Raw genomic sequence first — 15,468 nt, 5'->3', positions numbered from 1 at the left:
TTTTATTTTTGATTTATTAAGTAAATTATTTTTTTACATTAATTAGTGGCGCCAATTAGGGTCTTAATTTCTCTAATTTTTTTCAAAAAAAGAAACGATTCAACTTCGTTGGGACGACGCGAAAAGAAATACAATTCAACTTCGTTGAGACGGATGGACTACTATTTTCATATTTTTATTTGTATAATTACAATTTCTTATTACTACTCCCTCCATCCTCCATAAATATGCATATATTCTTTAGATACTAGTTTTAATGAAAACTTATTTAGAGTATTGATAGTGGAGAAATAGTACCTCATATATATGAAATGTATTATTAAATAGATTGTGGATAAATAGTGTACGTTATAATACAAATTATGTGTGAGGTAATATTCAAAAGGGATATTTGCCATAAAATATACGAACTTTGAACAAATTTTGATTTTTTCCTTGACTTTTAAAATTTGAAAAAAAAAATACACCACCTTTCAATTTTTTCTGATCTTTCCCACGTGTATTGAAATACTCCAAATAGAAGCTGATTTTAGAGCTTTTGACTTAGATTTTTTGATACCTAAGCATCAGGGATAATAAATGTGCATAATAAAGCTGATGTATCTGTGAATTGGAAACCCTTCATACTTGAATATAAAAAATTCTAAGTCAAAAGTCCTAAAATCAGTTTCTATTTGAAATATTTCATACCCGTGGGAAAAATCAGAAAAATTTGAAAAAGAAAATTGTGTATTTTTTTTTTCAAATTTTAAATGTTATAAAAAAGGGTTAAGTACCAAATACCCCCTATCGATGGCGTCCCTATCGCGTACAGGACCCTATAGTCAAGGTAAGTGATGTTTACTACCTCAACATGGTAAAATCGAACCAATTTCCTCCTTGCGTTTTAACGGTGCTTAAGACCGTTAGAATAAATATATACTCCCACCGTCCATGAAAGAACTTCCTAGGAGGGGGTGACACGGGTTTTAAGAAAAAATATTGTTGAGTGTATTGAGAGTAGATAAAAAGGTAGTTGAGTGTATTGGAAGTGGTTAAAAAGTGTTATAATTTATATTGGGAGTTGTGAAAAATGAAAAGTAAGAGGATTATAAGTGGTGGGGTATAGTCCAAAAATAGGTATGAAGCTCTTTTGTGGACGTCCCAAAAAGGAAAGATAGGAAGTTCTTTCGTGGACGGAGGGAGTATTTTTTATTTTTAATTAAGGTAGTCCCCAACTTTCTCCCCCGAGTCAGAACTCACTCCCAAGTTCTGACGAGTGGGACTCAACTCGAACCAACTCAGTCACGCCTCACCCTCCAATTCCCCGGAAAAAGAGGAGGAAGACACCGTCGGCGAGTTCATCATCGGAAGCCTCCGCCTCCTCCAACTCGTCCCGCCCCCTCTTCTTCACCTTCAAATCCTCCATCGACTGAAACAAAAATGAATCCCCAAATTAAACTGTGACATCGCTGTTGCTCTCTCTCTACAACTCATCGAAGCCATAGCCGCTGCTACTCCTTCAACTTCTGTGACATTGCCGCCTGCTCCTTCAACTTTTAGGGATGTCGCCGTTGGCCCAACACCATAGTCGACATCTATTCCCTTTTTTAATTTTCCCCCAATTTCTTTATTCCCCCTCTCCCTCTCTATCATTTTCTCCCTGGTAGATCTATGCTATGGGTTGGGGCTCTAGCAATCGATCTGCACACAGGAGCCGAGCGGTAGGCAACGACGCCATTGACGGCGGCGGTGCCCCAAATTTTGGAGGAGATTTCGAAGGTGGCCTGGAATTTGGGTACACCACAGTGGGAAGAGGGGTTTTTTTATTTTTATTCAATAGATCTGTTTTTTCACTAAAGATTTGAGGTTTTTTTGTTGTTGTTTGTTGATGGTGATGGAGGAATTTGGTGAGATTCCGGCGATGAAATGGTAATGGAATTTGGTGGCCTAGAATGGTGATGGAAGAAGACCGGCGATGGTGAGATTCTGGCTCGGCGGCTCAACGGCCTCTTTCGTTGTCGCCGGAAAACACAAGATAGGGGCCCACCTTAATTAAAAAAAAAACTAACGGTGTTAAGCACCGTTAAAACGCGGGGGGAAAATTGGTTCGATTTTTCCACGTTGAGGTAGCAAACAGTGGTTACCCTGACTATAGGGTCATGTACGCTATAGGGACGCCATCGATAGGGGGTATTTGGTAATTAACCCTATAAAAAATCAGAATTTATTAAAAGTTCGTGTATTTTAAGGCAAATATTCCTATTCAGTAATAAAATATGCATAATTTAAAGGACGTATCGAAAATGAAAAATATGCATAAATATGAAAGACGGATGAAATATATACAACAGATGGGTGAAAAGTAAAATGTGCATAATTTAAAGGACGCCTTTTTAATATTAATAACTTTTATTTTAATATATATAAAAATACTCGCACAGAAACTAGCACCACAAATTTAGTACACATTTCTCTTTCATCTCTCGCTTATATATATACACACTCACACACACACAATCGCATTCATTGGCATCGCAAGGTTGAAGTACTTCATCTCTCTTAAACGACAAATTAAACTCTCTCTCTCTCTCTCTAACGAAGACACGTCGAGGGGAATCTGTGGGGCAAAAAAGGAGAAGCATGGTTAGTTCCGAAATGGGGCAGATGAAGAAAAACAACAGCAAAGGCAAAGGCAAAGGCATAGGCATAGGCATATCATTCAACTCCATCTTCATGCATGCCGATAAATACGACATGGCGTTGATGGCTATGGGTTTGGTCGGCTCAATCGGCGATGGAGTTTCCATGCCTGCCATGCTCTTAGTCACTAGCAAGCTCATGAACAGCTTCGGCGTCACTTCTTCCCAGCTTTCTCTCTCCCAAAACTTCACCCACTCCATCAACAAGGTCTCTCTAATTTTACATCACCTTTTTTATATATATAATTAATACCATTAACTGGAACCATGATCAGACATATTTATGGCAACCTTAATAGCTACGTCTGTCGAGGACTTAACTGCACAACCTATATTTTATTTTATCCGATTCTCGAAACTATTGCAACAATTCCGTATTTTTACCTATTTTTTCAATTTTCCTTTTCTAACTAAACATTTGTTTTTTTCTGGTTTATCTCTTTCAGAATGCTTTGGTTCTCTGCTACATGGCTTGCGTGCAATGGGTGGCTTGTTTCCTGGGTAGGTGAAATCTCCGTTTATCTAATACTAATATATACCGTAGAATTTGACTTTTATTTAATTATACATTTGAGGAGAGTTTACTTTGCAACACTTATGGAATACACGATTGAGTATTTTTATTTTCAAAATCATAATTTCTCCACAATTTTACATTTTCCATGAGATACGATCAATCAAAATTAGCTCAAATGATTGAAATTATCAAGGGTCTTGAAATATCCGTAAGTTCCAATTATCTCAATAAACAAGGGATTATGATTCAGGTCCGTCTACTTTGATGGAAAATGAGAAAAACTATATATTAATTTTCACATATTTTTCAGTATTTTCACATATTTATGACAGAATTTTTTTTGGGCGGGATGAAATATTTTTTCAGGTTCCTTCTTTTCACTTTTTTTCTCTCCAATATTGGATAATATTATCTTTGAGTGGTGGTGTGAAAATATTTTTCAATATTTTATCATATTTTCATCTCTAGTAACATATATTTTTCATCTTTTTTAATCCATCATTTTTCAATGAAATTTTTTACAACCAAAGTAAACACATCTTTACTCGTTTTATCTATCAGACTAATTTTCAAAATAAAATAAAAAACGTCCAATATAATAATAATGCGGCAACTCCTCATTCTAGCTTTAAAAAGATGTAATAATAAGAAATTATAGCTATGCGGACAAAAATAGTCATTTTTTACTTTAATTAATACCCATACATGAAAAATTCAATGACTACACAAAAATATCATGTAAGCATGTAAGGACATAATAATAAAAAATGAGTGTTATTTTTATATTTTTATTATCTACATGGATGAAAATTCCTTTTGTTATATGGGAAAAGATAGAATTGAATATTTTCTTTAATAACATAATAATGAATAATGGATTTGTTTAGAGGGATATTGCTGGACACGAACAGCAGAGAGACAAGCTTCACGGCTGAGGAGCAGGTATCTGAAAGCTGTAATGAGGCAAGACGTGGGCTACTTCGACCTGCACGTGACCAGCACGGCCGAGGTCATCCAGAGCGTCTCCAGCGACAGCCTCGTCATCCAAGATTCCATCAGCGAAAAGGTCCGAATCTATTTCAACCTACCTAGATTCCATCACGTAATGTAATTAATTAATTAAACATGATAAAAAACACACAGGTTCCAGTTTTTGTGATGAACCTGTCGACCTTCCTGGGATCGTACGTGGCGGCGTTCATAATGCTGTGGAGACTAGCCATCGTGGGGTTCCCGTTCATCGTGTTGCTGGTGATACCGGGCCTCATGTACGGCCGCGCGCTCATGGGCATCGCGCGGAAGATACGCGACGAGTACGCCAAGGCCAATGTCATCGCGGAGCAGGCGCTCTCCTCCGTCCGAACCGTCTACGCCTTTGTCGGCGAGAGCAGGACCATCGCCGCCTACTCCGCCGCCCTGCAGGGGACCGTCACCCTCGGACTCAGGCAGGGTCTCGCTAAGGGCCTCGCCATTGGTAGCAACGGCGTCGTTTTCGCTATTTGGTCCTTCATGTCTTACTACGGCAGTCGCCTCGTCATGTACCACAATGCTGAAGGCGGCACCGTCTTCGCTGTCGGTGCCGCCATTGCTATTGGTGGATTGTAAGAATTCTTTCTTCTTAATTTCTTTTTTTCAATATATATAGAGTAAAAAGAAATTGTAGCCATGTAAATAAAAATATGAAAGTGCTAATCATTTTTTTTACTATTATGGGCGTAATAGTAAAAGTGGCTAGTATTTTCATATGTTTATCTACATGCCTGTAATTTCATTTTTCTATACGAGAAATGTAAGTATTATATATGTAGAAAATGGATTCAGTGATAATGACTATTTTTCGTAACGAATAAATCAATGGAAATACATTGATGTTGTATTCATTAATGTAGTGAAAATCCATGATAGATAAATGCAGTAGTTCATGTGTTATATTGATTTATTCATGTATTTTATAGATTTATTGTTACTTTTGTTTCTTAAGAGAGATAGTCGTTCTCATTGGATCTCAACCAGCCATAGGCTTTAATTTGATGATGGTTGGACAGGTCACTAGGGTCGGGTCTGTCGAACCTAAAGTACTTTTCCGAAGCAAGTGCGGCGGCGGAGAGAGTGAGGGAGGTGATAAAGAGAGTTCCGAAGATCGATTCGGACAACATGGAGGGGCTAATGCTGGAGAGCGTGTCGGGAGAGGTGGAGTTCCGACACGTGGCTTTCACGTACCCGTCGCGGCCGGAGAGCATAATCTTCGAGGACTTCAACCTGAGGGTTCCGGCGGGGAAGACGGTGGCGTTGGTCGGGGGCAGTGGATCGGGGAAATCTACGGTGATAGCTCTGCTGCAGAGGTTTTATGATCCTGTCGGGGGCGAGATCCTCTTCGATGGAGTGGGGATCGATAAGTTGCAGCTGAGATGGTTGAGATCACAAATGGGGTTGGTTAGTCAGGAGCCAGCTCTTTTTGCAACCTCCATTAAAGAGAATATATTGTTTGGGAAAGAAGATGCATCCATGGATGAGGTTATTGAGGCTGCTAAAGCTTCCAATGCTCATAAATTCATCACTCAGCTACCTCAAGGTTACGACACTCAGGTAAAGTGGTTGTCATGAAATTCTATATTTTTTCTTTTATTCGATTTTTTTTTATTGATCAAAATCTAACAATATGAGTATCATTAGAGAACCATCGGGAATTTCAGAGAATCAAAATTTAAATATACTTTTTGTATTTACGGGCAACCAACTCAAAAATTAATGTGCACTATCATGGTGGGCTAGCTTGTCTTGTTTTCACCACTGTGATTAATGGCCTTGTTGGTGTTATATTCTTCGTGCTGTCACTCTAGCAACCTTACATGTAGGGTTGATTTTTTTCTTTTTTCACCCCCATTAACGGGAACAGATTTATTACCAAATTAAAAGTGGAAGCGTGACAACAACTTGCCTTCGCTAATGCATTATTATTGGATGATGATGATGATGATGATGTGTTGTGTTATCTGTTATCCTATTCTTTAATTTTGTGGAATATGGGATAGTCTCAACTCTTGTCGCCATATCTTAATACGTGGTCATTCTTAAATTAATCAATATAATTATAACTTGATATTCCTTATGTGGACAAAAAAATTTGTTATGTTATGAACGACACGATTTTAATAAAATATGTATGGAGTTATTAACAGAAAAGGGTCTCTCACTTAAATGTGAGTGGAGTTGTGTGTACTTTAATATTATAAATAAAAGTGACAAATTTTTTGTGGACGAATTGAAATGAAAATTATGATAAATTTTTTATGGACGAAGAGAGTATTTGTCATCATCTCTAGAGTCTAGACGATTATTTCTATGTTAATTCTTGATTTTGTTTGAGACTTTTTCAAAGCCAGGGAGGGACGATTGTGTTACATGAGCATGCATCTGTTGTTTAATTAACCATCTATTTTATGAATGCAGGTTGGGGAGAGAGGTGTGCAGATGTCTGGAGGTCAGAAGCAGAGAATAGCCATAGCCAGAGCTGTAATAAAAGCCCCCAAAATCCTCCTCCTGGACGAGGCCACCAGCGCCCTGGACTCGGAGTCCGAGCGCGTGGTGCAGGAGGCCCTCGACAAGGCCGCCGTGGGGCGCACCACCATCACCATCGCCCACCGTCTCTCCACCATCCGCAACGCGGACCTCATCGCGGTGGTGCAGGGCGGCCAGGTGATGGAGATCGGGTCCCACGACGACCTCATCGAGGACGAGGGCGGACTCTACACGTCCCTCGTCCGCCTCCAACACACCCACCCCCCTGCCGCCGCCGTCCCGACCAATGCGGGTCCCGTTCCCATCGCCGCCGCCGCCGACGTCCACAGCACGAGCAGCAGGCGGATGTCGGCGGTGAGCAGGTCGAGCTCGGCCAACTCCGTCGCGCGAGAGTTGGCGTCGGCGGGGGCACGCGAGCAAGTGTTTGGCGCGCCTTCTTTCAAGAGGCTGCTGGCGATGAACCTGCCGGAGTGGAAGCAGGCGACGATGGGGTGCGTGGGGGCGATACTGTTCGGGGCGATCCAGCCGGTGTACGCGTTCGCGATGGGATCGATGATATCGGTGTATTTCGAGACGGATCACGGCGAGATCAAGAGGGAGACCAAGATATACGCGCTGTGCTTCGTGGGGCTGGCCGTCTTCTCGATGCTGATCAACATCTTGCAGCACTACAACTTCGCGGCAATGGGGGAGCACCTCACCAAGAGGATAAGGGAGAGGATGCTGTCCAAGATCCTCACCTTCGAAATCGGGTGGTTCGACCAGGACCAGAATGCCACCGGCGCTGTCTGCTCTAGACTTGCCAAAGATGCCAATGTGGTAATGTTTTTTTTTTTTTTTTTTTTTTTTCTATGAGTAAATACTAAAATTAGAAAACTTGAAGTATTTTCCGACAATAACTCATAAAAATAAATTATACCCACCTTTATTGGAAAAAGCATATAAACTTCTCATTTTTCATGTAAAAAAATAAATAACAAAAAAAAACTAAATTTTAATAACATGCCTCTGAATGAGATCATCTATCCCATAATTTATTACTCTTATTTCCTATCGTGCCCCGGCCCCACTCTTAATCACATTATCTTATACGAATTAATTTATCACTATAAAATAAAATTTAAAAAATTATATACTACTATAAATTAATTAACCTAAATAATACATTAATAATTCAAATAAATATAAAAAATAATTATAAATTCTAATTAGACAAGTGAACCTTAGTTAATTATATTAACACACAATTGACCAAAATAATTAAATACTAGTATAACGAATTCAAAGTGAGATACGATGAAACATAATAAATTGTGGAATAAAGGATCTCATCTGCCTCACTTTCATCCCCACGGACATCATCTTCCCCAATCTACTAGTAAATAATCCCGCATTCCCAACCTTGTCTACAATATTCATCGTCTCCAACTCGATCATTCTCTTCGTCACGCCACGCTGTTGATGTTGCTGCAGCCACCATTGCTGCAAAAATATGTACTTACGCTCATGTTTATCTTTACACGAAACGCAAATAATACACGCTTACATGCTAAGCGTGTAAGCGTACATTAGCTAAAATTGAACTAATATACTCGTACACGTTTTTTTTTACCACAATAATACACTCCTACACTTTAAAGGCCATAATGATAAGTTTTTTTTTTATTTCTAAATATCCAAACAGAGCCATTGATTTGGTGCAGGTGAGGTCGCTGGTAGGCGACAGAATGGCGCTGTTGATCCAGACATTCTCGGCAGTGATCATAGCCTGCACAATGGGGCTTGCTATAGCATGGAAGCTGGCATTAGTGATGATTGCAGTTCAACCCCTCATCATCATCTGCTACTACTTGAAACGAGTCCTGCTCAAGAACATGTCCAAACAGGCCATCAAAGCTCAGGAAGACAGCAGCAAGCTCGCAGCCGAAGCAGTCTCCAATCTCCGAACCGTTGCCGCCTTCTCCTCCCAAGCTCGCATACTCAAAATGCTCGAAGACGCGCAACGAGGCCCGCAGAAGGAGAGCATACGCCAGTCCTGGTTCGCGGGGATCGGCCTTGGGACATCTCAAAGCCTCATGACCTGCACCTGGGCTCTCGATTTCTGGTACGGCGGGAAGCTCATCCACGAAGGCTTCATCACCGCCAAGGCGCTGTTCCAGACGTTCATGATCCTCGTCAGCACAGGCCGGGTCATAGCCGATGCGGGGACGATGACCAACGATCTGGCTAAAGGAGCCGATGCAGTCGGCTCCGTTTTCGCCGTTTTGGACAGGTACCGTAACACCCTAATCTAATTAAAGTATAATGCGAAAATTATGAAATAATAATTTTTATATATAGGATTGAGTTAACATAAAAATCAAAGTTATTGTGAAAAATGAGAACCAATTTTCGTAAATACATGTTCACATAATTTTTATTGCATTTTTACATTTCTCATCTTCTTATAGTATTATATCAAAATTAATTTTTTGAAATTGTACTTATATAATACCATGAAGATGGGAAAATATAAGAATATATACAAATACAATTGTTGTAAAACGCAAGAAGAATTATGTTACTATGCATTTAAGAAATTTGGTTCTCATAAGCGTGACATATAAATATTTTTCAAAAATCTCAAAGCTAAGTAATTCACTATAAATAATTTAGTTTCCAACTGTCAGGTACTCTTTGATTGAGCCCGAGGATCCCGATGGCTGCAAGCCCGGGAAGCTCACGGGGCTCGTTGAGCTTGAGGGCGTGGATTTCGCGTATCCGGCTAGGCCGGATACGATGATCTTTAGAGGGTTTTCTCTGAGCATAGAGGCAGGGAGATCAACTGCTTTGGTGGGGCAGAGTGGGTCAGGGAAATCAACCATCATTGGGCTAATTGAGAGGTTTTATGATCCTTTGAAAGGAGTTGTGAAGATAGATGGGATAGATATCAAGTCGTACGACTTGAGGTCGTTGAGGAAGCACGTGGCGCTGGTGAGCCAAGAGCCTACGCTTTTCGCGGGTACCATCAGACAAAATATAACTTACGGGGCGTCCGAGGGGGTCGGGGAGGCGGAGGTGGTGGAGGCCGCCAAGGCCGCAAACGCGCACGACTTCATTGCCGGGTTGAAGGACGGGTACGAGACGTTCTGCGGGGACCGGGGGCTGCAGCTGTCGGGCGGGCAGAAGCAGAGGATCGCCATCGCCCGGGCCATCCTCAAGGACCCCGCGGTGCTGCTGCTGGACGAGGCCACGAGCGCGCTGGACACGCAGTCGGAGAAGGTGGTGCAGGACGCGCTGGAGCGGGTGAGGGTCGGGCGGACGAGCATCGTGGTGGCCCACAGGCTCAGCACGATACAGAACTGCGACACCATCGCGGTGGTGGAGAAGGGGAAGGTGGTGGAGAAGGGCACCCACGCTTCTCTGCTCGAGAAGGGGGAGAGGGGGGTGTATTACTCGCTCATAAGCCTTCAAAGAGGGCCTACCAATATTCAGACAATCAAGTGATTAGCCTTTTGTTTTAGTGTTGGAATGAATTAGTCCGAGATTAATCTGCAGACTTTTTGTTCCATTTTTGGAGGCTATGGAAATGAATTAATCTGTATTGTTTTTGCACATGTTATGTGTAGATGTACAGATAAAGAAAAGAAAGCTCAAGAGTTTCTCTCTTTGAAGCCTTTAGAATTAGTTATGATATGATATAGTTTTATTTTATATATGGTTTAATCCTTGTAGCCCTTGAACCCTAGCTTGTTAGTCAAATTAGGAATTAAATTGTTCTTGCTGGAAATTAATTATGATTAGAAATCCACATGACTTTAGTTTCCGACAAAAATAAATGGGGCTAAAAATAATGTTTATTATTATTTCACTAAAGTCTCATGTGTACTGCAAGTCTGCAAAGTTTGAAATGAAATATGGTTTAAAAATCACACAATCTACTTTCCAATCGAAAAAAATATCAAAGTTAAATGTTCTTACAAAAAGTTGTGATTTTTTTTAAACTATAATTTAATTACTTAGATGTTATGTTCAACCAATTTTATAGATTCAAATGCTTCCTATAGAAACCAAAGTGAACATAGTTTTCATTATATATATATATAGAGAAAAAATGACCATTTTTGTAAAGTCAGTTGTAATATTACTTACATGCGAGAGTACTTTGAAGAACTTTACTATGTTTTTACTATGATGATGTATTAGTTTATGGGGCTAGCAGGACAAAATATCAAATAAAATAATAATTGTATTTTACTTCATTATGTTATCTGCAAAAGAAGAAAGGGGAGATTAATTTAAGTGTGAATTGAATTGCGAAGCTAATATTTATATCTAGGCGTTTTTGACAAATAAAATTACGAAATATTTTGAATTTGTAAATTTAATAGTATGAGTTTTGAAGTGTAACAAATTAAATTACTCCCTATTTTTTTCGATCATCGAATTATTGAGTTGAAATTTATGTGGATTAGTTCTATAAGTAATATTCATGTTACGATGTCGTTTGCAATAAAATTACTAAATATATATTGGAAATTATGGCACAAAGTAGGATAAATCCCATAATAAATTGGAGAATTTTTTTATTAAAATTGCACGAAATGACGTCTCAGGCCTCATCTTTATTAATTTATATAAGCTTCAATTCAACACTCTGACCACCGAAAAAAATTAAAGGGACAAAATTGTAATAATTAAAAAAGTGATGATCTAATTCGCCACATTTCAAAAATCACGTTCAAATTACATAATTTATTTGTCAAAATCTCTTATATATATTTGGAGGACTTCTATTACATATAGTGATGGCCTAAGAGCATCCACAGTGGAGGTGACATGATAGCTGACTTGATAGAAGGGGGGACCACAATGAGTCAGGAGGCCACAGTGAGGTGACATGATAGCTGACTTGATTTTTTTAGTTTTGATTTTTATATTTTTCATTTAAATTTAATTGTAAAATTTTAAATCACACAATTTACTTAAAAATCAAATTGAATTAATTTTAAAAACCTAAAAATTACGTTAAAAAAAAAACCTAAAGACACAATTTAAAATTACTTAAAAAAAACCTAAAGACATAATTAAAAGAGTGGATTTTTAAAATGGCCACTTTCATATTGTAAAATTAAAAATTGTCCACTAAGATAAAAATATTAAAAAATGGCCACTGTAACCAAAATACCCTTCCACATTAAAAATTAAAAAAATGTCCACTTTACATCACCCCTTTAAAAAATCCCGCAATTCACAACCAGTCGAATTCACAACCAGAATTTTTTATTTGTGAATTCACAACTAGTCGAATTCACAGCCTAAATTTAATTCACAACCAGTCGAATTCACAACCAAAATTTAATTCACAACTAGAATTTTTTGGTTGTGAATTCACAACAAACGAATTCACAACCAAAATTTAATTCACAACCAAATTTATGTTGGTTGTGAATTCACAATCAGCCGAATTCACAACCTGAATTTAATTCACAATTAGAATTTATTTTTGTTGTGAATTCAAGTAGTTGTGAATTTGAGTTTTTAAAGTTTGAATTTACAACTAAAACTAGAATTTATTTTGATTGTGAACTCGAGTTTTAGTTGTGAATTAATAGATTTGGTTGTGAATTCAAGAATATTAAGTTGTGAATTCATAGATGTGGTCGTGAATTCAAAAATATTAAGCTGCCGTGAATTCATAAATTTGATTGTGAATTCAAAAATATTAAGTTGTGAATTCATCGAGTTGGTTTTGAATTCAATAATATTAAGTTCTGAATTCATAGATCTAATCGTGAATTCAAGAACATTAACCAAAATGTTCCAACTAATTAACTAACCACCATTATAAAATAATTAGAAAATACTCTCAATTCACACATCATCTTCTTCCACAATTTCCCCAATTTCCAACTCTTTTCCCCAATTTCCAGTCATTGCAATTCAACTAATTTGAAGAAAGTAAAATTGAATTGAGGTTTAGATAAACATGCATCATAGATCTTCCACAATTTCCCCAATTTCCAACGCTTTTCCCCAATTTCCAGTCATTGCAATTCAACTAACTTGAAGAAAGTAAAATTGAATTGAGGTTTAGCGAATGTTGATAAGTCTCTATCCCCACCCCCATTTACAAGATGCAGACTCCAAATTTACATCAATTCTCAGCCTCATTATCTCTCAATCCATTAACAAAGAATCTTAATCCACCCAGATCAGTAACACTCCACGAAGAAAAAATCACTCGTGTTGTCGCCTTCACCACTCGCACCGCCGCCTCACGCCGCCCTCGTCACCATCGCTTCTTCCTCTAATTCGCCAGTCAACTGCAGTTTTAACTCGTCGTCGCTGCCTCTGGTGAGGTGAGGTCGGCCATGGAAGTGCAGATAAATTCGTAGAACTTACCATTCGCCGACTTCCACCTATCGCCTCCGCCTTCCCCTTTCCTCCTCCACTTTGCTCGCCTCCACCCTCTCTTTTCCTCCTCATAAATTAGGGCTCGTTGCTTAACAGAGCAGGGGGGGAGAGACAGAGAGAGCTGGACTGCGGCTCTCAATCCATAAACAAAGAATCTTAGGGTTTCAGGCGGCGGCGATAGGGTTTCAGGGGGAGGGAGAGAGAGTCAAACGGAAATTAGGGCCACTCCAGTTTGCTCGCCTCCGGATCTGCAGCGTCTCCTCCACTTCCATCGGATCTGCGGCGCGGAGGTCGGCATTTATCCATATCTGCGCCTCATAACACATTTATTCTAGATCTCGTAGGTGGTGGCGCGGAGGTCGGCATCGGAGAGTGTGGCGAATTTCTGGCGCCGAGAGAGAGATGGTGTCGGAGGAAGGGAGAGGTGGCAGCGGCGCTGGTAGTGAGAGAGAGAGAGTGACGTGAATTGGCTGGAGAATTGAATTGAGAGAGAGTGAGAGGAGAGAGAGATAAGAGTGAGTGGCCATTTTTTAATATTTTAAAGTGAAGGGTATTTTGGACTTTTTGTTCAAAAACTGGCCATTTTTTATTATTTTTATTTGATAGGCTAGATTTAATTTTACAATATGAAAGTGGATAGTTTTATATATTAGCTCTAATTAAAAATTACTTTAAAAACCTATCTAGTTTCCACCGAGCTAGGGGTGAACAAAAACCGAGCCGACCGAAAAAATCGATCGAAAATGGGCCGAACCGATCGGTTTTCGATCGGTTTTTTTATACTGGTCGGTCGGTTCGGCCGAAAATTTATAAAAATTTCGATTTTTTCGATCGGTTCGATTTTTCTGAATTTGGTCGGTCGAAAACCGAACCGACCGAATATATAATTATATATGTATAATTTCCAATTTCCCCTCCAAACCCACCCCACCAATTCTCGTATGCTCCTTCCAATTCCACCCCCCAACAAAAAACTCAATTCCCCATAATCCAGCCTGTCCCCTTCCCCCTCCCCAAAAAAGGTTCACGTCTCCCAAAAATTTCATACTCCAGTCAAAATCCTCTCCACCTTCCCTCAAAATCAAGTCTCCTTCCCCCTATTTCCCGTCGGCTCTCCCCCACCCAAATATGCAGTCTGCTACCCCCTCTCACCCACCAAATTTCCCGTCGGCACCCCCCTTCCACGATTTTAAGGGTTTTAGAGCGAAGGAACCCTCAGCATACGTCGCTCCCCTGCGTTGTCGCACCTTCCTCCTCGCATGTCGCTTCCGTCCGCGACGCCCTCCAGTCCAGCAGTAACGTCGCCCTTTGATATTCGCTTGCTCCGGCCGCCCTCATGCTTTCCTCCTCTTCAAGTCGGTCGATTCGGTTCGATCGGCCGAAAAACTGAAATTTTGACGGTTCGGTTTCGGTCGGTTTAAAATTTAAACTTCGGTCGGTCAGTTATTTTTTTAAGCAACAGTCGATTGGTCGGTCCGTGGATTTTTGGTCGGTCGGCCGGCCGAACCGACCGATGCATAACTCTACGCCGAGCCATGATCTCTGTCACCCATTGCTTGTGTCATTCGAGTTGTTCCAGAGTCATGTCGGAAGTCTTCATGAACATGACCCGATCGTCATGGATCTCCCTCTTGAGGGTATTCTTTTTATCGTACATCTCCATGATTCGGGTGATCTTGTTGTCGGACTTCTCAAACATCTCCTTGGCCTCAGGTGGAGCCTCCAAGGCTTGTGATGACGATGACTTCCCTTTTCCCTTAGCCGCCTTCGCCGGTTTGTTTCCAATCAGGCGGGAAGACGTGATTTCCTCGCCCGTCTCCGACGTCTTCGTCCTCTTGGAGGCATGCACATCTCCCTCGAGGTACATGGACTTGAACCTTCGGTTGACTCGGAGCATCTTCCATGCATTCCAATAGGTGAAGTTGCCGGAAGGGCTCCTAGTGGCGAAGATAATTTGGGCCTTCTGTTGGAGCATGTCGTCAGAATGGTCCGAAGGCCACTTGGCGCACGTCTCCACCCAGATATTCTCCCACAACTTCACATCCGCACTCACCCAAGCGAAGTGTCCCTTTACTTGGCGGATTTTGAGGTTGACGCTGATAAGGGAGTTCACCCGGTCGAGAATTTGTCCCCCATAGGCCTTTCCCTTTTGGTCAACACCCCGGACGGTGTCGTTGGTCTCCTCTATCCAAATTCGGATAATAAGGTCCGTCTCCTTGGGGGTGCAGGTGTGATGAGGGGTCCTTCCTTCCTCCGGCATAAGAGTCGGCGCCTTCTTTTTGAAGGCCATCGCCTTCCGTCGTCTTCCTTTCTTGGGCTTCGACGCACTGTGGGCGGGCGGTGCCTCCTCCTCCT

The 15,468-nt window shown here is 40.5% G+C and overlaps 1 protein-coding gene across 1 annotated transcript; it reads left to right on the top strand.

Moving 5' to 3' along the window:
* The first annotated feature begins 2,493 nt into the window (after positions 1–2,493).
* On the top strand, positions 2,494–10,422 carry LOC130989526 (ABC transporter B family member 15-like). The gene is made up of 8 exons (XM_057913501.1): positions 2,494–2,889; positions 3,128–3,182; positions 4,086–4,264; positions 4,342–4,799; positions 5,244–5,784; positions 6,649–7,536; positions 8,421–8,989; positions 9,387–10,422. The coding sequence occupies exons 1-8, from the start codon at positions 2,623–2,625 to the stop codon at positions 10,201–10,203; spliced, it is 3,774 nt and encodes a 1,257-aa protein (XP_057769484.1). The 5' UTR covers positions 2,494–2,622; the 3' UTR covers positions 10,204–10,422.
* Positions 10,423–15,468: the final 5,046 nt, after the last annotated feature.

This window comes from Salvia miltiorrhiza, chromosome 6 (genome assembly GCF_028751815.1).
Source record: "Salvia miltiorrhiza cultivar Shanhuang (shh) chromosome 6, IMPLAD_Smil_shh, whole genome shotgun sequence".
NCBI lineage: Eukaryota > Viridiplantae > Streptophyta > Magnoliopsida > Lamiales > Lamiaceae > Salvia > Salvia miltiorrhiza.
Note: the sequence above shows the minus strand (reverse complement) of the source record. Positions and strands in the feature narration are given on the sequence as shown.